The sequence below is a fragment of the Lingula anatina genome, chromosome 9, assembly GCF_051362555.1.
Source record: "Lingula anatina isolate TDL-2025a chromosome 9, LinAna3.0, whole genome shotgun sequence".
Lineage (NCBI taxonomy): Eukaryota > Metazoa > Brachiopoda > Lingulata > Lingulida > Lingulidae > Lingula > Lingula anatina.
Window position 1 is genome coordinate 869,238 of NC_141775.1, and position 22,414 is coordinate 891,651.

The window sequence follows — 22,414 nt, forward strand, 5'->3', positions numbered from 1 at the left end:
TAAGGCTCACAAAAATTGCCTAATAAGGAGATATTGATTGCTGAAATGACAAAATAGAACAGAAAATTCTGGAACCACACAAAAGACAATTAAAGTAACGAAAACAAGTCAATGTGTGACCGGTACGGAGAATTAAGGTATAGGGTACATATAGGGCAGAGGCGGATTTAAGGGGGCGTCAGAGGGGTCCTGACCCCCCCCCCCCTCCCCCTTCGATTTCTGAAAAGAAAAATCACACCAATTTTCCCTTCTTCAAATTAGAATTTTGACTATCTGAATCATAGTTCTAAAAGGCACCGCTCATCCTCTAAAATACCAAAAAATTTTCGGGGCTTTGCATCCGTGGACCCCCCCCCTTTCAAATAATCCTGGACCCGCCCCTGTAGGGAAGATGTGCAGTGGAAAGCACGCGGACTAAGACCCCATTCCCAGAGATTAGATCGATCCAACTAGATCGACCTAACTCCCTGGGGGTTCACGCTAAATAGCTGTCAGCCGAGCGGGCAGGAAAGTTAATTACCCCCTTACAGCTTGTAGTAGGCGGGACGGACATTTAAGCCGGATTATCTGACAGTATTCTAGTGAGACTCCCCACGGGGATAGATCGATTTAAAATCTATGGGAATGCGCCCTTATTTGATAAGGGAATCCCCACATGACCTCAATTAAACCTTAGCACGGTCTTAGCACATGCACAGTGCAAATGTACCAGAACTGTTTAGTCGCACTGCAACACCTGCGTCATCCAAGGGCAGACTTTATTAACACCTGACGTTTTGGTCAAAAACAAATGTAGAAACCCCACTTGCAGAATGGAGACGAAAAATGCTTCAAGTCGATTTCATCAGATATTGGTGACATTCTAGAGCGAGATCTTAGTAGGCCTACGTGCTACACGGCAGTTCCTACAGCTCAAGCGACAGAATTGCCATGTAAACACGCCAACCTCGGCAGCGGTGTCGAGTGGTTAACACATCAACAGCGTTGCCACCAAGAAAAACACCTTCGCAGGTACACTCGCGACGTCTTTAATGATCGCATGACATACAGATTAAGAAGGCTTCCTGCGGACGACTTCAGTTGGGGGAATTTTATTAATCACCTAATCTGCCGTATGTAGCAAGTATAGATTGCCTTCGGGCTTAAACTGTGATCGTTTTTTTTCTCTCAGAGCCTTATCTCCAAGACCTTAAATCTTTGACAATCAGCGGGACTGAGGTTGTATTAAATGTAAGAGTAACAATCACGGGCGTCACTGTCGATAGATGATGCAGTAATAGGATGTATTTGTTGTTTACCTGAGGGTTTTTTTAAGGTAAGTCAAATAAGTCAGCCAGACAGATCAAACACACGGGAAGATCCAGCTAAGGCATTGACCTTCCGGCACCTGCGTCTACTCCCCGTGGTCAATGTGCGCGAGGGATTAAGTCGTGGTATTCGGCCTCTTGCTGTGCGCAAAGGATAACTAGAGGATCAGAGAGGCGATACCGCCTCCGAATATTGTACCACCAGCTGGAGCAAGCGCATTCGTATAGACCCCCACATATACAAAATAAGAAACAGCCACCAGTCTTGTGCTTGACAAGCTGTAAAAATGCAATCAACAAGAATTTTCAAAATATGCAAAATATATATATATAACTAAAAATGGTACAATCAAAGTTAAGTTCATCGTAAGGTAGGTCAAAGGTCAATTCCAAGGTCACAGTAAATTGCCAGTATATGACTTCCTATTCAACTTCAATAGTAACTATGGGCCTATCTCTGCCAGGTTTGGAGTTCAAAGAGAAAGAAATTAGCAGAGTTCAGTTCATGATAATAAGTAAGTCAAAGGTCAATTTCAAGGTCACACTTAGATTGCCAGTATATGACTTCCTATTCACGTTCAATAGAAACTATGGACCTATCTCTGCCAGTTTTGGAGATAAAGGGGAAGCAAAATATGCAAAGTTCAGTTCATGGTGAAAAGTAGGTCAAAGGTCAATTTTAAGGTCACTTTTTGATTGCCAGTATATGACTTCCTATTCACGTTCAATAGTAACTATGGACCTATCTCTGCCAGTTTTGGAGATATAAGGAACTAATTGGTATAATTTTGGAGTTACCATAATGTGCCATAAATTTCCTACAGAAAAAATTAATTAAAATAAAGAAAAGGTCATTTTGGTCAAAATCCTTGAAATGGGAGGTGCTCTGAAGTTCCAGATGCTCAAATTTGATGAAATAATGTCATTTTTGACCACAAGTTGTCTGCTTTGCCAAGCCTTATGTTTTATATTTCCAGAGTTCATAATTTATTATCCATTACCGTACTGCACATTTTGCTTTCACCACCAATATGTACTTTTTGATACAGCGTAACTTTGGAGATAAAAGGGAATCACAATTTGCAAAATTCAGTTCATGGTGAAAAGTAGGTCAAAGGTCAATTTTAAGGTCACATGTAGATTGCCAGTATATGACTTCCTATTCAAGTTCAATAGAGACTATGGACCTATCTCTGCCAGTTTTGGAGATAAAAGGGAAGCAAAATTTGCAAAGTTCAGTTCATGGTGAAAAGTAGGTCAAAGGTCAATTTCAAGGTCACATGTAGATTGCCAGTATATGACTTCCTATTCACGTTCAATAGTAACTATGGACCTATCTCTGCCAGTTTTGGAGATAAAGGGGAAGCAAAATATGCAAAGTTCAGTTCATGGTGAAAAGTACGTCAAAGGTCAATTTTAAGGTCATTTTTAGATTGCCAGTATATGACTTCCTATTCAATTTCAATAGAGACTATGGACCTATCTCTGCCAGTTTTGGAGATAAAAGGGAAGCAAAATTTGCAAAGTTCAGTTCATGGTGAAAAGTAGGTCAAAGGTCAATTTTAAGGTCACATTTAGATTGCCAGTATATAACTTCCTATTCAACTTCAATAGTAACTATGGACCTATCTCTGCCAGTTTTGGAGATATAAGGGACTAAATGTTATAATTTTGGAGTTACCATAATGTGCCATAAATTTCCTACAGAAAAAATTAATTAAAATAAAGAAAAGGTCATTTTGGTCAAAATTCTTGAAATGGGAGGTGCTCTGAAGTTCCAGATGTTCAAATTTGATGAAATAATGTCATTTTTGACCACAAGTTGTCTGCTTTGCCAAGCCTTATGTTTTATTTTTCCGGAGTTCATAATTTATTATCCATTACAGTACTGCACATTTTGCTTTCACCACCAATATGTACTTTTTGATACAGCGTAACTTTGGAGATAAAAGGGAATCACAATTTGCAAAATTCAGTTCATGGTGAAAAGTAGGTCAAAGGTCAATTTTAAGGTCACATGTAGATTGCCAGTATATGACTTCCTATTCAAGTTCAATAGAGACTATGGACCTATCTCTGCCAGTTTTGGAGATAAAAGGGAAGCAAAATTTGCAAAGTTCAGTTCATGGTGAAAAGTAGGTCAAAGGTCAATTTTAAGGTCACATGTAGATTGCCAGTATATGACTTCCTATTCAAGTTCAATAGAAACTATGGACCTATCTCTGCCAGTTTTGGAGATAAAAGGGAAGCAAAATTTGCAAAGTTCAGTTCAAGGTGAAAAGTAGGTCAAAGGTCAATTTTAAGGTCACATGTAGATTGCCAGTATATGACTTCCTATTCAAGTTCAATAGAGACTATGGACCTATCTCTGCCAGTTTTGGAGATAAAAGGGAAGCAAAATTTGCAAAGTTCAGTTCATGGTGAAAAGTAGGTCAAAGGTCAATTTTAAGGTCACATTTAGATTGCCAGTATATGACTTCCTATTCACGTTCAATAGTAACTATGGACCTATCTCTGCCAGTTTTGGAGATAAAAGGGAAGCAAAATTTGCAAAGTTCAGTTCATGGTGAAAAGTAGGTCAAAGGTCAATTTTAAGGTCACATTTAGATTGCCAGTATATGACTTCCTATTCAACTTCAATAGTAACTATGGACCTATCTCTGCCAGTTTTGGAGATAAAGGGGAAGCAAAATTTGCAAAGTTCAGTTCATGGTGAAAAGTAGGTCAAAGGTCAACTTTAAGGTCACATTTAGATTGCCAGTATATGACTTCCTATTCAAGTTCAATAGTAACTATGGACCTATCTCTGCCAGTTTTGGAGATAAAAGGGAAGCAAAATATGCAAAGTTCAGTTCATGGTGAAAAGTAGGTCAAAGGTCAATTTTAAGGTCACATTTAGATTGCCAGTATATGACTTCCTATTCAACTTCAATAGTAACTATGGACCTATCTCTGCCAGTTTTGGAGATATAAGGGACTAAATGTTATAATTTTTGAGATACCATAATGTGCCATAAATTTCCTACAGAAAAAATTAATTAAAATAAAGAAAAGGTCATTTTGGTCAAAATTCTTGAAATGGGAGGTGCTCTGAAGTTCTAGATGTTCAAATTTGATGAAATAATGTCATTTTTGACCACAAGTTGTCTGCTTTGCCAAGCCTTATGTTTTATTTTTCCGGAGTTCAAAATTTATTATCCATTACCGTACTGCACATTTTGCTTTCACCACCAATATGTACTTTTTGATACAGCGTAACTCGAAAACCGTATGGAATACAAAAAAACGGAGACCAACCCCAGTGTTGGGCTTTACATGCTCTACAAAATGCAAAAAAGAATGGGTGTCTAGCATTAACGGTTCCCGAATTAGAGACAGTTTTCAGTTTCGATATCTTATGGCCGCTACTCCCGTGAAAATGCACCGATTGACCCCAAATTCACGGAGATGAAAGATGACCCGAAGGGTAACACTTTCCATTAATATTATTAGTTAAGTCTGTGTGGTGTCTGAATAAGACCGCAAATAATTTTTTTTTCGGCAAAAATTTTGTTTTTTTGAAAATTTTGGCCCGTTTGACCTTGAAATAAAGGTCAAGGGTCAAATCCAAGGGCATATTTGAAATCTACACATATGACTTTTGGAAAGCTGTCTGTAGAAATTTTTCCCATAATTCCTTCCGTAGGGGAGATAATTAGCATTTAATTTTGCCATTTTTGGACAAGGGTGCATTGCAATGAGTGCCACACCTAGACCCCAATACCGACAAAGCCCAAATTTTACGTGGAACGAGTTGAGATTATAGGTGACCTAAATACAAGAGATGGGTATGGAGGCCCTTACCGTCTAGGAGGAGAAGCGGTAACGGTGACTTGGCGGCGGAGCCGCAGGAGCCGGCGGAGCCGGCGGAGCCGGCGGAACATACGGGTCGGGACTAAAACCATGTGTACCGCCAGCGCCTACGCTGGTGGTACAATAACCTAACAGGCCTCTTGCAGCCAGATCACAAGATGTTGACTTCAAGCTGGAAATTATATCGTCTACGATATAATTCCCTGCTTCAATCAAGCTCTTGACTTCAGTAAGCAAAAGAAGTCAACATATATGTATTCATCTGCCTGCAAAAGGCCTCTTAAGCTCAATCATCCCTTAACACATTTAGCTCACGTATATTTTTATGTACCCTGTATGTTTGTGTGAGTGTGTCTATGTTCTGAAACGCCTGATAATTATTGTACTTTGGCAGTATTCCCCACCCCACCGATCGAAGTTTTAAAGTCACTCACTGACTAATTTTTGTCATTTTGATAAAAGTCTGTGCTATTCAAATACATTAATTTAGAAACTTACTATTATCTTTTTTATTTGAATGGGGGGGGGGGGGAGGAGAAATACTGCAAAACAGCCCGTTTTTCTTTGTGTGTGTGTTGTGAAATACCTGTATGCGCGTTGTAAAATACGTGATAATTTTACCAACGGAGATTCATTAACCTTCACCATTAGTTGATGTTATAAATCACATTGACAGACAAATTTCTCAGAAGAAATCCTGCCAACAGCAACATGGTTTTGGACATTAGTTCTTCAAAGCCTTTATTGTATCAGCATCAGATAATAGGGCAGCAACTGCCTTCCTCATAGGATTTTTTTTTTCATTATTCTCCATGTTAAGTCTTGGATTTTTGGAAGACATATAAAAGAAATGGGTTTCTTTGACTTATTAATTATCTTTATCTCTTGCTTCTACAACAGACTGTGGTTTATATTATTATATGGGACTGAATTTTACTTTGACCAACAAGGCATTATACTTATAGTTTCATAAGAGTGTAGAGCCACTCAGTTTCTTTAGGGACTTTCCATTATATATATATATATATATATATATATATATATATATATATATATATTCTTTATCTATACTTTATGTGGCCAGTGAGTATCTGATAATCTTGTTTCACAGTCTTTTTCTGTTATAATACAGGTACATCCATGTATCATATGTACACAGGTATATAACCTCATACACTGATTAAACTTGCATATACAATTGACTAATGAAACGTGGTTACATCTTTTTGTTTGATTTCAGTGGTTTGGCTTCCAACATCAATATGACTAAAAAATTCTGTTTCAATTGCAGGTGCCTTTTTCCTCAAATCCAATGTTTCATTCCTGATGTCAAGGTATTAACTGAACTCCTCACTTCTTTGAATTCTTCATTTTCAGCTTTACCTTCTGTGCTGAAGTTTTATCCTTGCTTTCTTTTTTGGCCTTAGTGGAGTTTGATGGCCTTGACCTATTTGTTGATGACCTTGAACTTGGGTCATTTGCCTGACCAAGGGCATTCTTTTTCATATCAGTCATCAAGAAATCTTGTTTGCTAGCAATGATGTGTTTGTCTGTCCATATTAGAATGCTTCTGCCTGAAATGAAGAAAAACATGGATATTATTTCTGCTCCACTTCCAATAGGAAAAAACTTCACATACTTGTTCTTGGCTCAAGGTCAAAATAATAATATTGTTGTGAAGGCTTACCATCTTGTCTAAGTAGTTTTTGTTCATTGTCAATGGCACTGCACATCCTTTACAACAATGATAAATGAACTTCACACCAAACAACAAGTAAAGAATGTCAGTGACTGAAAATCTAACATTATATTTGTTTTAAAAATATAAGCCCACTCAGTCTGTAAAGTCTGACCCAGCCCTGTAAGAAATATTCAGCTATTCCCCCATACAGTTCTCACCCATACCCTGTACTACTACCCCCCCCTTTCCTAGAACAAAAACTAATCTGTTCCTGTCACAGATTCATGGACTTGCCCAGCTAATTTACAGATACTAACACATTCCTTTCACATTTACTAAACCATTCCAATCCTGTATATTCACCAATGCCTACCACAAATACTCACCCAACCCTATCACAAATACTCACCCATTCCTACCACATATACTCACCCATTCCTATCATATATACTCACCCATTCCTATTACATATACTCACCCATTCCTACAACATATACTCACCCATTCCTATCACATATACTCACCCATTCCTATCACATATACTCACCCATTCCTACAACATATACTCACCCATTCCTATAACATATAGTCACCCATTCCTACAACATATACTCACCCATTCCTATCACATATACTCACCCATTCCTACCACATATACTCACCCATTCCTATAACATATACTCACCCATTCCTGAGCACAGAACATCCCCCTGGGAGTTGAACTTATTGAGCTGAAAATTTGAAGACGAGAATGTTCCTATTACCACCATATTATGTAAAAAACATTGGGGGGGGGGGATTAACAATTTGATCATTAACTGAAGCACATACACAGAGAAATAAATAATTCTGTGATTTTTCATTAAATTTCATGCTTGATACACAACAGTTGTTGCTTATAGTCTGAATACAGAAAGATATTCTATAATTTTGGGATAGGGAATGATTAATGAATACTTAATCTGAAAGAAATAATAACAAGCTGCACCTTATCTGACCTTACAATCTGTTTACCAAACCTCATTTGTCAGCTGACCTGAATTGCGGAACTGACCTTTAGTTGGGGCCGTGTTTCATAGAGATACAATGACATCTTGTGTCAGCTTAGATAAACGATGCAGAGACGAACAGCAATCAGAGACTGAGCATCAGAGGATGTTTTTTTCATGAAAAATTGACAGAGCTGCCTTAGTTTCATATTTTTTAAAAAAACCTCCTAGTATTTTGAGAAGGTGGATGACAATGTATTAGTAACAGTGTGAGTATTGACCGACTGAAGTCTGTAATGTACATGTAGCAAATATGTCATATGACAGTACCTGTCTGCAGTTCTTAACACAAACCTAAGAGGATTAAGGTAACATTACATGAAATCAGAGATTCAAAACCACTTTGGGTGGCTGGGGCAAAAGATCCAGGCATGGCCAATCTTGCATGCATTTATTTTTGGCACAAACATATGATTTGTTGCATTTGGGGCTTTAAATTTATTTTCCAGATCCACTGTGACATATGTCATACGCACTGACCATCAATGCGGTCCATGTGACAGGCACTCTTGCTTGGTACTTGTGCATGTGACATCTCCCTCGTTTATTCAGTGTATATGCAAGGGTGAATCCAGGATTATTTGAAGTGGGAGGGGGGGGGGGTCTGCAGATGCCAAGCCGACCCCCCCCCCTTTGGCATGACCCACTAAAGGGACCCAAAAAAAATTGGTACTTAAGAGGGCAATCAGTGCCATTTGGTATGATTTAGAGCTATGATTCATCTAGTCAAAATTCTATTTTCAAGAGTGGACCATAGGTGTGATTTTTTTCAGACATCGAAAGAGGGGGGGGGGGGGTCAGGACCACCTTGACATCCCCCTTAATCTACCACTGGTATGTTATGTTTAAAAACATCCAGTTCACATTATTGTCAAGACAACAGTCACTGCACATGTTAAAATTAATCAGCCTTTATATTCAGCTGAATGTCCTTATTACTCTCACTCAGTATTGATCAATCTACAGTTTGTAATAAGTCTTACTGTGTAAAATCTTTTCCCAGTGGTATTCTTTTATTATCTGAGTGAGACCAGTAAAAGGATACATGTAGTGTGCCAGGCCCTTCCAACTTTTGTCACCTAATAACAATTAATTATCAAACACACATAAAAAGGAAAGGGTAGAGGACAAAAAGAAAGAAAAAACAATCCAGGCAGTCTTATTTCAATTTACACCTAGCTGATGACAGGAAACATATTTTCCATCAATCAACACACCTCACCACTCAGGTGATTAAGTGAGCTCTTTGGTTACTTTCAGGATTAATAGAAGTAAGGAAAACCTTTTATTATATATGCTTGATTGGTTAACCTAAAACCACCTTAGGATAAAGCAAAGATTAATGAAAAATTATATCAGCAGTAATCAGAAATGACAGAGCAGGGGTGTCCTGGTTACATCCCTATACATCCCCGCACTGATACTCCTCCACAGCATCGATGCGGGGAAGCAATGATGTGGGGGAATATCCGTGTGGTGGAGTAACGGTGCACCTACTTCGGCAATTTTACAGGGGATGTATCAATGCAGGGATCTATTGGTGTGGAGTTGTATCGATGTGGTTCGGGGGAGTAACGGTGAGGGGGAGTAACGGTGCGGGGGAGTATCAACATTACCCTGGTTTCCTCAGGACCTGATGTAGTACAGGGAGACAGTACAATATATGTGAACCTGTCATTTCATCACCAATTTACAGGGAGTACAACCCAATCAAGTCAAGTCCTCAACCCATCATTTTCCTAAAACTTGGTAAGCTGTATAACTGTCTTTAAAATAGGCCTTCTTTAAGGCCAGTTGCTGTCAAAATAATGGCTGGATGGCTCTCTGGGAAAAACCTTGTGACTGAACCATGTTGTCAGTTGTCAGGTGATTTTCTAAATTATAATCAGCTATGAAACTCTGGGTCTTCAGTAGATTAGTATAAAAAGAAAGTATATTATCTTTTATAACACTTTTTAATACCAGAAGTAAACTTGATGTGGCACTCGTATAAAAAAATTCACACGGCCTCATTGATTTTACAGTGGTAAGATTCCTCATCTATTGATTTTTAATTGCAGGCTGAAGCACAGTAGCAGCATCTGTCATTCCCAAGTCATCAGCAGGCAAAGTGAAAACTCAGTGGCCTAATTAATCTGAGAAATATATCGGAAAAGGAAAGATCACACATTGGAATCTGACTCCCAACTTTATCATGCACTTTGTGAACACAGTGATTAAAGAAGAAAAAATTTCCAGACCTCTAAAAGTTATTTGGTGGTCTTGACAATGACTTTATATCTATTAGGCAGGCAGTGAATGCCCTCTTCTATCGGATGAAAGACAATCAGACAGCTGATTTTTGTGACACTGTTTAGTGATTCTTTTGTAAAGGTCACAATTTACACAAAACGGAAGACACCATGTTGACCTCAAGAATGTCATAAAGTGACTTAAGGAAGTCATCTAACTTTGACCGAAGTCAATCACCCATCTGTCTCAAAAGGCACGCACTGCCGTCCAATCATAACAATATGAACCCAAAGGAAGAAGACCAACCAACAACATCAGTGCTTGACATCAATCTAGACATAGTGGTACAAATTCTCTCCTATCTTCCCTGGGCGGACAAAATAGTTGCCACCAGGGCAATCCCTAGTTGGAAATCATGCCTCTTCACTACAATAGCTTGGAAGACCTTTGTCAAAAAGCCCACAGAGACATACAGCTTCACAAGCAAGCAGCCTGTTGGCAGGTGCTCTGTTGAGAACGATGACGAGGAGAGCGTGAGGATGACCGTGCAGAATTTCGGGCCATACTTTCAGGAGGTTGAGATGAACTACCTGGAGAGTCACGAGTTACAAGACATGCAAGGAATACTGGAGCAGGTGATTGAATGATTGAGAATGAGATATTGGTTAATTGCAAGTGAATGAGAGACCTATCACATAGTACTCAAAAATTACAAGACTTATATATTGATTGACCTTTTTTATGATGAATTTTTCAAATAACCTGTTTTTTTTAAATCTTATATAGTAATACTTCATAGCATATATTTTCCTGGAGTCTGTTGGATCAAACAGAAATCTTTTCAGTGATAAATTACACTTTTTATGTAATCCAACCTGATTTACATTGTGCCATATGTAACTGTTGTCTTAAACCTTTTTCATGCAATTTTTTATCATCAGGTTGCAAAAAGTTGCACCCGTATGAAGAAATTCTCCCAGAAAGTCTCCAATAAACTTCACCACGTAGTCCAGACTAGACAACACGAGGTCGTGCACTCTTTGGCTGACATAGGTAAGACTGAGAGTTGTGACACTGCCACGACTTAGTTCCTTCCAAAATGTGGCTTTTTTTTATCAAGAAAGCACCTCTAATGCCACCCAGAACCTCTGCCATGTGTAAGGTACAGTGGAGCGAGTTTTATTTGAAGGATGAGGTCCACGGAAGCAAAGCAGACCCTCCCCGCCCCCCTTGGCTTGGGGTTGGGGGCCAGCTAAAGGGCCCAAAAAACTTTTTGGTATTTTAAAGGGCGAACAGTGCCATTTGGTATGGTTTAGAACTATGATTCAGCTGATCAAAATTCTAATTTCAAGAGGGGACCACTGGTGTGATTTTTTTCAGAATCAAAAGGGGTGGTCAGGGACTCCCTTACCCCCCCCCCCCCCCCCCCCCCCCCTCTACATCCTCCAGTGGTTGTAACATCATGTTTCTATTAAAAATGTTTCTGAGTAACAAGTTTTCCTGGCTAGGGAACTGTTGGCTTGTCTTTCTGCACTTTCACCCATGTTCATAGTCTTTCCAAGTTCCAGCAATTACCACACATTATGCATTGTGTTATGTAGAAATGCATCAATAAATTTGCCCTGGGCAAATTGGTGGAATATGTAATGCATAATTGTATGAATTGTGCAAAATGGAACTGTTATCACTTGATTATCAGGGGAACTGGCACTCACAACTTTCACAAATTTTCCAAAAACTGGAAAAAATAAATCCCTGTTTGTTGTGCTAGCGTGGGGTTACTATATATACATGTAGATGCATGCAGTCCCAAAAATTATCCAAATGATACTTCATTAATGAAGGCTTGAAGTGGCAACAAAATAAACTATATATAATTGTTTTGAACTTTCTCATTTGCTTCATCTCATTTGATAACAAGTTTACAATCGTTAGTGGTGCTAATAATGTGCAAATTGACATTTATCTCATTTGTCATTATGTTTTATAAGCTACCTGACATTATTGTACTCATAAATACAGATGGCATTGCTTGTAACACTATGGGTTAAAATATTTCACAATCAATTTTTCATTTTTTTTTTATATCTTTAGGTAGGAAGACTAATGCCAGCATTAAAGTTTCCTTCCCCAAATTCATCGAGTTTCAAGATCCCATTTCTCACACACTCAACAAAGATAACGCGCCTGTAACCCTTCTTAATATGCTAGAGATGGACGGACCAATCGAAAACATTTCCCAACTCGAATGTTACTTCCCAAAATCGTGCACGAATTCCATGCAAAGACTTGGCAACTTTGATGTAGAAAATCTCAGTGTTTCGGCACATATCCTCAACACAGATATCATCTGTAAACTGGCCAGGAAGAAACTGTCCACCCTCTGTCTACTTGATGACACACACAGTATCGAAGTGACCACTCCCACTATCAACTGGACAGGGGTCCACCAGGTCAAGCCAGACCTTAAAGTGCACTATAGGTTCCAAGACCGTCCATTGTTCCCAGAATGCATTACAGACAATCCGCTCATGTTCAGTCTTGTCTTGGACACTTTGTGGACTCCAATTACACAAGAACTGATGGAGGCAATGGTGAAGCACTATCATTCATCATTGCACATTTTTGCCATCTTCTTCTGCCAGATGGACGACTGCCTACTTTCACGAACGGAGGTCTTCAGGATTTTAATCCAAGGGTTCAATCACATGAAATCACTTGTAATAAGCATGCCAATTGAAGCACCAGTGCTGCTTATGATCGCCAGATGGCAGCATGGTCTTCAGCACCTCATGGTGGCTTCATGTGACATCATCATGAAACCAAGTGTCCAAATTTTGACCTCTGATCACGTAAATGGCAATAATGGGAACAGCCTCCCAACAACTGATCATTTAATTAATACGCAAAACAGGAGATACAGTGATAGTAATTGTGGCAATATTTTAGAATTGAAAAGCATACCCCTAAATGATGTTCCTAAAGAGGAGGACTTTTCTTACCTCATTTCATCTTTGCCATTAGATATACAGGAGTGGGTGGAACACAGTTGCAAAGATTTAGATTCGTTAGAGGACGCCATTAGCCAGTGTCTGGGATATCACTGGAGTGCTATGTCTGAGAAGGAATTCAGCGCAAATACGGCTTTTCTTCAGAAAGTAACTTATGGATCGTTGTAGGTTTGAAATTTGAAGTTGCTGTAGTGATATCACTTATCAGGACTAAGATTTCTTTTGGCCTTCTGGTTGCCTGCACCTAAAATATTGTTTATTATAAGACTTAGTGCTTTTCTAAGAAACATTATTAAGTGATAACCCGTTTTATGCAGAATTGAAGAAAATTAGCACTGTTGTACTATGCACAGGAGAGAGACAATATGGCATGTCTGGTAGGCAGGAAGATGCACAGATTTTTTTTTTTTATTGTTTAAGAACTCAAAGGAAATACATCAGACTAATGATTGTTCATAAAAACAAAAAAAAATGATAATAATAAATAAATAAAATAAATTTTAAAATCAGAGAGAGCTTGAGTTAAGTTATAAGGCCTGTCACTGTTTCTGGTTCTGTTAGTCTGTCAGTTTTTTGGCAACATTTTGCTGAAAGTTAAAAACGGATTTTGATGAAACTTTAAAGAAAACATCAGAAATGGGTTAACTTTAAAGTGACAAAACTATTTCAATATTTTACTATATTTTAAAATATTTAAAAAGGTTAATTGTCTGCTCATGGTGAGATCCTCTTGATGAAAATTTAAATATCTACATCCTCAGTTGTCCAAACCACTGCCAATGGGCTGTTCAGAACATGTTGACCTAGTTAGGTTGATTGCACTCTACAGGGGTCTTCTGCCCAATGCAATCAGTTAAACAGATTAACACTGAAATACTAATTTATCTCTTTGCAGAAAGCAATCAGATTAACAGATTAACATGACATGCTTCCCAGTATCAAGGGGTTATAAACCTTCTATTGGTGTGAGCTCAGAGGCTCCTTAACAGTTTTGCATCTTTCTAAATGACTCTAAGACCCCATTTCCAGAGATTAGATCGATCTACTTTAGATCGTCCTAACTCCCTGGGGGTTCACGCTAAATAGCCGTCAGCCGGGCGGACATGAAAGTTAATTACCCCCTTACAGCTTGTAGTGGGCCGGACGGACATTTAAGTAAGCCAGATTATCTGACAGTAATCTAGTGAGACTCCCCGCGGGGACAGATCGATCTAAAAGCTCTGGGAATACAGCTTAAGCTTTAGATTTTAAAAATAAAATAAAATCCAGCCTGAATGATTTACCGTTTGACTGGGACTGTAGCAGAAAGTAAGACCCCATTCCCAGAGATTAGATCGATCTACTTTAGATCGACCTAACTCCCTGGGGGTTCATGCTAAATAGCTGTCAGCTGAGCAGGCACGAAAGTTAATTACCCCCTTACAGCTTGTAGTAGGCGGGACGGACATTTAAGCCGGATTATCTGACAGTAATCTAGTGAGACTCCCCGCAGGGATAGATCGATCTAAACCTCTGGGAATACGCCCTAAGAAAGAGTTTTTTAAAAATCCTTTCTGCAAACATCATATACTGTATTAAGTATCAAGACTGTTTGTAGAAAAGATGTAAAAAAAAAAAAGAAGCCAAAACAAGTATTTCCAATTCCTCTTCTTTTGACCTTTAATTCTAATAAAACTATCAAGGCAAAATCTTTTGAGTTTTATATCCATTCTGTAGACATTTCATTTTCTGAACAACATTAAAATAATCAGCTTGTTATCTTTCTTTTTTCTTTTTTTTTTCTTTTAATATTGCACATCTCATAAAAAAACAAAGTTTGGCTGAATTTGAATAGTATCTTCGGCTTCAAAAATGTCTCTTCACGTGCAATATTTATGGTAATGCCAATTCAATCTCCTTGTTTTCAGAAATTCTACTAAGTATTGTGTTACAACCGCAGGGATTGCCTGTGTAATCTGTAAAAGGTCACTCACAAACAAATACCGTGTAGCAAACATATTTATGAAAATGGCTGTATCATGATCCATGGCTGCAACTTTCAAGTTCTTCCCTTATGAACCAGGGCATGCTGGGTATTATATGAACCAGGGCATGCTGGGTATTATATGAACCAGGGCATGCTGGGTATTATATTCTCTGTTTAGTCACTTATTAAAAGATAATGATCTACCTGTGAATAACAGTAAATTTCATATCAAAACATGATATCTTCCACTAAACTAGATGATAAAGCCTAGCATATAAACAGACATAATACAACTAGTAAATCTGAAATAAATTTCATTTTGCAATTATGGGATTATGGTTCCATCAAGCTGATTTTCAAACCCGAGCTATATTTTATGAATATTCATCAGTTCTGTAAGTTTGAAGGCAAGAGGTCAAATGACCTTCCACTAATTGCGCTATCTCTGAAAGTGCATGGAAACTGCATTGCCGACAGAAACACGGGTGATGGCTTTATGTTATAATAAAGTAATAACATCTCTCCATATGAGGTAGTAAATACATTGTTAACTACTCATAAAATAATGATAAATTCTATTTTTTCCACAAAAACAGCAGTTATCACAATTATTTTGGAATATGTGCTTGCTGTCGGACCACGTGACCTCCATAGATGGCTACCTTCTGTTAAAAACCTTTTAAGAGATTATTAAAAAAAAAACTTTTCAGAAAATAAAACAAGGACTAACTTTGGATGTCTCCCATTTTTTTATTGGCAGTGTGAGAAGACAGAAAATTCCAATTACATTTGAAAAAAAAAAATATAAATTAATGTAAATTTTTTTTAAAAAATCATATTTTGTTAATGCTTCTTTTAAATGTTCATTCAATAGTCTTAAAAAGTAAGCTTGCTCCCTACTATTAGATTTTTATAACTAACTAGAAAATAAATCATAACCCTATTTTGAGCTTGAAGTTGGTTTTTGAGTCACCCATAATGGAGATTGAAACTGATGAAGTGCTGATTAGGGGATAACTACCTTAACTGCAATGAGAAATGAGAAATTGTTATTGTTTTGTGCCAAAGTAAACATTGTATGTTGCGATTATATATACCTTGAAGTCATTACAGTGTAAATGTCATGACAAAATGTGGTCTGACTGAGCTGGCTTACAGAGCAATCTTACATGTTTGTCAAAGCAAAAGTCACATGTACTGACCACACTTTCATAACGACCACACATTTCTGCAGTTCCTGATCTCATGTCTGACTGCTGCATTAAGTGCATCTATAATGAGACTAGCGTTAACACTAAACCAAACAACTCAGCTATGCAAGTAACACTTACAGAAATCATGAAATTTTTCTTCTAATTTCAGACATTTTTAATCCATTATTTATTTATTTATTTATTTATTTATTTAGTTTTGTTAATCATTTTTATTCTGCAAAAAGAGAATCCCACAAGAGCACAGACTTCTAGACTTCTAGACTCTCAAAGCTCTAACATAAAATTTTATGAATATAATTTCAATTAACACTTTTAGAAAAAAATTAATTATTTATTACATGATACTTCTCTGTCAATCAATCACAACTGAATTTATTTGCTTTACATGTGATCTTGCTTTGCTAGTTCTCTTGCTGGCTATATATCTAAGTTCCCACGCTATTTTTTTTTAATATTTTGAGGAATAGTAAAAATCAAAATCAAAATCTTTCACTTGCAAATTTAAAGAATACAAGCTTCCTGAAACAGGCCCCAGATTTCACCTGAAATAACTGAATCTTTACAATCACAAAGTAATGAAAGCTGACAATATATGTACAGTAAAGATAAAGGTTCATAACCTCTGCACACACACACACACATAGGGTGCATTCCCAGAGATTAAGATCAATCCAGAGATTTAGATTTAGATCGACCTAACTCCCTGGGGGTTCACGTTAAATTGCACGCACCATAGTTAATTACCCCCTTACAGCTTTTAGTAGGCGGGACAGACGCTTAAACTGGCTAAGCTAACAGTAATCTGTTGAGATGGATAGATCGATCTAAAATCTACGGGAATGGGGTCATAGAGAAAGCCTACCAATGAAGTTACGTAACTGTCTGCATATTCAGAACCATGTGCCATGCAAGAACTCAATGGCCGCATTCACAACAGTGGACTAGCTAGTCCAAAGGTCAAATATGGCAACCCACTAAAAACCTTGCCATCTAATCCCCTATTAGAGACTGAATAGATTCCCTGTGGGGAAGTATTCAATTGGGTTGGCCATATTTGACCCACAGACTAGTTAGTCCTCTGTTCTGAATGCAGCCAATGACTGACTGTATTCTCAGAAATCAATGCTCCACTGGTTCTCAGAAATCACGTTCCCAAACACATGCACTTGCCATCATGTCAAATTTTCAATAACGCAAATACAGGAAAAAAAAACTCTCAGGCAAAAATCAAATTAAAGTCTATTTGACACGAACATAAAGAGGATTCCTGAAATGTCATGAATCATTTACAAAGAGTTATTACCAACAGGAAAATATAGGCATTCAAAAATTGCTGGTTGCATTTTAAAGGAAATATCCTGAAAAACTGCAAGTACTTAAATTTCCTTCTGCTCAACCACCTTTCAACAAGCCCACAATTGTGGCTTGTGGCAAAAAATTGGAATGAAAAATTAAAAAAAACTCATTCCCACATTGTAAGGCATGTGACATACAAGTCTACCTGTTCCTAAAAAAGTCTCAGACCAATGGTACAATGTCAACATTCTGCATTTGTCACAGAAGTCTAACTGTTCAAAACAAAAATTTCAGACTAATGGTGCAAGGAAACTTTCTACAGGCTATCTGATTATAGCATTCGAAGATTTTATTCTTCTTGTGAAATGGATCCAGGGGTTTGGGGAAAAGCAAAAAAAAAAATGAAATTGTAAAAAAAACTTGCAAAAAATAATAAAAAATACATAAAAATTCAATTACTTCCACAAAAAAATTCAACCATGTAGATATTCAGTAGAATCCCATATTTTTAACATATGAAACCACTCAGAAAATGGGCTGTTAAATAAAATGCAGGTAGGCGGTTGCAGGGTGTACAACAGATGTGCAACAAAATAATATGATTGCCCAGACACAGTGCCCAGAATAACTGCAGACACATACAGGTTTGGAGAGCAATCACAGCCTACTTTAATGGGAAAGGGGCTTTGTACAGTTGTTGACAGAAATGCAGCACTGTACAAGTCACCAGCGTTTCTTTTTGCACATTATTATTTTTGTTATTTGTATTATTATTAGAATGTTGAAGGTTAGAGAACTGCTCATTATCACATTAAACTGCAAGGGGTCAGTACTGCAAGAGCTCAGTAAAGCATTATAAATTATATTAATAATAATAATAATACTTGTTATTTATTACATACAATTAAAAATATTAAAAAATAAAAAAAAAAATAAAAACCTTTTGTCAGTTTGTCAAATATATATGTGGAATTGTCCAACTTAATCCAAGACACTTGGCAAATTAAAATTTAATATTTCACTTACAGAAACTATGCCAGGTGCTGCAGGATCATACAACTGGTAAACCAATTTTCCCGTAGAGGCCTCGAAGAAATCGATGGACCTTGGTTCCCTGGTGGTAAATCCTGGGAAATAAGGGTCTGGGTATCTTCCAACTACTATCAAATCTTGCAGTGGGTGCCAATGTGCCTAAGAGATTGAAAAAATAGTGAAGTAATAATAATAATAATAATTTTTATGTTTATTATAATTAAAAAAGGACTAATTGCAACTAAAAGTTGGACCTAAATACATGGGGAAAATGCATCTTCTTAAAATGTTTCAGACAAAAGTTCATTACAAAGACTATGCCACACTATGTAAATACCAAACATTTATGGATATATTTTATAACAATTCTACACAAAATCTTTTCAGTCAAATAAAAGTGATCAGAAAAGGGCAAATTGTGTTAGCTGCATGGCTTAAATTGTTTCCTGCTGTGAAAATACCTTGATAGGAGTTAAGTGTTGGAACTGACGGTGTGGGTGCACTATGGTGGTCTCCAACTCCCACAATGGCGCAGAGAAAACCTTGATGGCGCTGTGCTGATCTGTCGTAAGCAAGCGGCAACTGTCAGTTAAACTGAAGTAGGCTAAGAGATGAAAAATTTTCTCATCAAAAGAGTATGGATAATTAGTAGTAAATTGTTTATGAAAAATAGCACCAATCTAAAAACTATTATTATCTTTTGGAGAACTGACAAATTTTTTTTTAATTTTCTTTTTTTTTCATGTGTGAGAAATAATAATAATAATTTTACATTATAATGTTTTACTGAGCTTGTGCAGTACCATGCTATAATGAGCAGTTCTTAACACTTCAAAAGTCTATATTTATAATACAAATAACAATGATTATAATAATATACAAAAAGAAAAGCTGATTACTTGTACAGTGCTGCATTTCTGTCAACAACTGTACAAAGCCCCTTTCACATTAAAGCAGGCCGTGAAAACTTTTCTTACCCGAATTCACCCCCTTCTCATGGTTTAGTGTCTGCAAAGTGCTCTTTCTGTCTTTGAGCATCCTCAGGTCCCAGAACTGTACTGTGTGGTCTATGGAGGCAGTGCACAGCAGCCAGTCTTCTCGCGGGCTGAACTCACAGTGCGTGATCTTACCTTTGTGAAGACGAGCTTCAAACACCTGGGCAATAAAGAAAATAGATATGTGTATTTTAGAAAAATGAAAGATGGGTATATTAATATAAGCTTAAAATTCAGGAGCACCTCCACACAGAGGCTGGGTTCAACTTGGGGGAGGGTTGGGGGGTAAGGATACACCTGAGCAAATGACCTATAGAGATCTGACCAATGATACTGTAAAACTGAAAAAGAGAGTGAATATACCACATATTTATAAAATATATAAGGTTTTATTTCAAACTGACCTTTTTTCCTTCCAGTGAAGTCAAGGCCAGTTTTCCACTATTCTCTCCTGCTACTAACAAATTTCTTCTCTTGTTCACGTCTAAGCTACAGTACCAGAAGCTGCAAAAGCACATTACACTATTTGCTCAAATAGTTCAAATAAAAGTGATATATTATGCTTTCTAAAACAATGTTTTGTTGAAAATACTTGGAAACAATAGTCACAGCTTTTGACATACAAGTAAAAATTTGTGTCTAAGGACATCACTTACTCATGACAGTTCATGGTGTCCAGTATAATCTGTCTGTGCTTTCCCTCAAAGTCCTGCAAGGTGACAGTACCGTCAATGGAGGCTGTCACCACACGTCTATCGTCATGCGGCCAGAACTTCATTGCCTGGATGGAGCCTCCAGGACCCATCTGAGAGAGAAAAAAATTCACCAAATTAACCTGTGTATATATATATATATATTGAAAATATGCAAGATCAAATTGTTCCTTACATTTTTTACAGTATTTTTCAATAATTTTGTTCAAAGCAGCCAAAGGCTGGTCGGTCAGATGTTCAAAGTGGTTTTTTGCCAATATTTGTGTTTAAAAACTGAGGTTGTCTGTAACTATTTTCGTCAATTTTTGTTTTCCCTGATAGGTTGTCCGTAAGCATATAAATTAAGAAAGATTGAACTTTATTCACTTAAGAAATGTGACCCACTTTCATCAGCCATATACACTTACTCCTGGAATGAAATAATCATTGCTGACATTATTAATATCCCACAGTATAATCTCCCCTCCTTTGTCTCCAACAGCTACGATGTGCGGCCATGATGGATGCCATTCAATGGCGGTCACACGTCGTTCAAATGGACTTCCTGTACGGTAAAGTTCCAGATCAGTCACTCTGTCAATGATCTGCTGGTGTACACTCTGAAAATTTTTAATTATCTCTTTACTTTATGTATAAGTTTTCTGTGGATTTTTCTATACCAAAAACTTCTCCTTTCACTTGTCAAACATGACAAATAAAATACATTTCCTAAATATATATTTTGGCTACAGAAGTCAAAATGGTTTTAGTCATTTTTTTAACCAATTAATTATTATCATTTTTGGGAAATCATTTTTGGCATGATTAGATCAATTACTATAACTATTATTATTATTATTATTATTATTATTATTATTATTATTATTATTATTATTTCTATGTCCAAGTGACAAAACGCAAAGAATGCATGCATTTATAATCTTATTCCTGGATTTATTATGTACCTTTTTCACTGATGAATTATTTCCCAAGGACCTTTGTAGAATGTGGTTGATAAAGTTATTTGTATTTGTAAAATGAGGGACTGATGGCTGAAAAAGTGGAAATTTAGTCCTCTCATTGAAGTTTGGGAAAAATGGCATCAACGTGGATGAAATATGATCTGATTCTAGTTTATTTTGCAATTGATCAGATTGATCAAGCAGATGTTTTTCTTGATTGTTTTGAATCTGATCCTCATCTGAAGATTTCATACATCTTTTTCTGTCTATCTCTGCAGCAGTCTCTGTTTGATTTGTAACTTTCAACTTCTCATCTTTCACTGTTGAGGAGTTTTTGCTCTTTCTCTCTTTTTTCTTGGAAGTATTTTCTTCAACTTTTCTAACTTTTTTAGTCTTCAAATTGTGCACAGTTTCTCCAATATCTGTTTCACTGATTGCTTGCAATTTGGTTGTTGAGATGTTTTCATTATAGTCAATGTCCTTCCTTTGGCGCAGCGTCCTGATTTGGCTGCCGGACTGATGATCAGTTGAGGGTGGACAGGGGTCAGGTCCATCTTGCTTTCTTTTCCTTTTTCCTTTTGAGGTGGACTTAGAAGACATGACTATCAAAGTAAAATAAGGGTATTAAAAAGAATGCAATGCATCAGATAAAAGATGTACAATAGAGGGAGAAACAAAGGAAAAGGTGATTACACAAAAAGCCAATGTATCATTGTATGTTTGGGTTTAATTTCAAGTACAGCGTACAGTACAACAAACCCATCATGATCATCTATAATGACCTTGTAATAGTATAGTCTGCTTTAGTTCTGTATTTATGCAGATGTTCAGTATTAACTGAAACCAAAAATTTATCTTCCATAAAGTGTCAATGCTCACTTACCTCAAAATGCTAACAATTAACTTGATTGCTTTTTTTGTGATGTAAACAAATCCACGTGTGTCTTTAGGTCACTTATGTAAACTTTCGCGGCACCCCATTGCATGTCGGGAAACCAATTTCCGCTTCCGTGCCGACAAACAGACAACGCTCATTTTAAAGGTTTTGTTGTATAGTAATTCTGATAGGTATTGGATCATCCCATAACTCTATTTACACCGAAAATTGACATATTAGTATTTTTA

At 37.1% G+C, this 22,414-nt stretch overlaps 2 protein-coding genes across 6 annotated transcripts; one reads left to right on the plus strand and one right to left on the minus strand.

Annotated features, from left to right (window-relative positions):
* The first annotated feature begins 392 nt into the window (after nt 1-392).
* On the plus strand, nt 393-13,618 carry LOC147759749 (uncharacterized). 5 transcript variants are annotated; one of them, XM_086995223.1, is made up of 4 exons: nt 393-1,315; nt 9,950-10,756; nt 11,063-11,174; nt 12,216-13,618. In XM_086995223.1, exons 2-4 carry the CDS (start codon nt 10,403-10,405, stop codon nt 13,298-13,300), a joined length of 1,551 nt encoding a protein of 516 aa, XP_086851349.1. In that variant the 5' UTR covers nt 393-1,315; nt 9,950-10,402; the 3' UTR covers nt 13,301-13,618. The 5 variants fall into 5 exon arrangements, with proteins under 5 accessions (XP_086851349.1, XP_086851350.1, XP_086851353.1 ...); XM_086995224.1 differs by having other exon boundaries at nt 393-1,112; XM_086995227.1 differs by having other exon boundaries at nt 393-1,011.
* On the minus strand, nt 5,884-22,340 carry LOC106171869 (DNA damage-binding protein 2). The gene is made up of 10 exons (XM_013552364.2): nt 22,173-22,340; nt 21,293-21,891; nt 20,756-20,947; nt 20,292-20,440; nt 20,040-20,139; nt 19,618-19,795; nt 19,102-19,244; nt 18,635-18,799; nt 7,526-7,571; nt 5,884-6,733 (listed from the first exon to the last, which is right to left on the minus strand). The coding sequence occupies exons 2-10, from the start codon at nt 21,887-21,889 to the stop codon at nt 6,510-6,512; spliced, it is 1,794 nt and encodes a 597-aa protein (XP_013407818.2). The 5' UTR covers nt 21,890-21,891; nt 22,173-22,340; the 3' UTR covers nt 5,884-6,509.
* Between the last annotated feature and the right edge of the window lie 74 nt (nt 22,341-22,414).

Excerpts from the sequence above, each read along its gene's own strand:
- LOC147759749 (XM_086995223.1), top strand. The coding sequence starts at position 10,403 with ATGAACCCAAAGGAAGAAGACCAACCAACAACATCAGTGCTTGACATC. Across the intron at positions 10,757-11,062 it reads TGCAAGGAATACTGGAGCAG|GTTGCAAAAAGTTGCACCCG; the intron begins GTGATTGAATGA and ends TTTTATCATCAG. Across the intron at positions 11,175-12,215 it reads GCACTCTTTGGCTGACATAG|GTAGGAAGACTAATGCCAGC; the intron begins GTAAGACTGAGA and ends TTATATCTTTAG.
- LOC106171869 (XM_013552364.2), bottom strand. The coding sequence starts at position 21,889 with ATGTCTTCTAAGTCCACCTCAAAAGGAAAAAGGAAAAGAAAGCAAGAT. Across the intron at positions 20,140-20,291 it reads GACACCATGAACTGTCATGA|CTTCTGGTACTGTAGCTTAG; the intron begins GTAAGTGATGTC and ends GTGCTTTTGCAG. Across the intron at positions 19,796-20,039 it reads CTTCACTGGAAGGAAAAAAG|GTGTTTGAAGCTCGTCTTCA; the intron begins GTCAGTTTGAAA and ends TTTATTGCCCAG.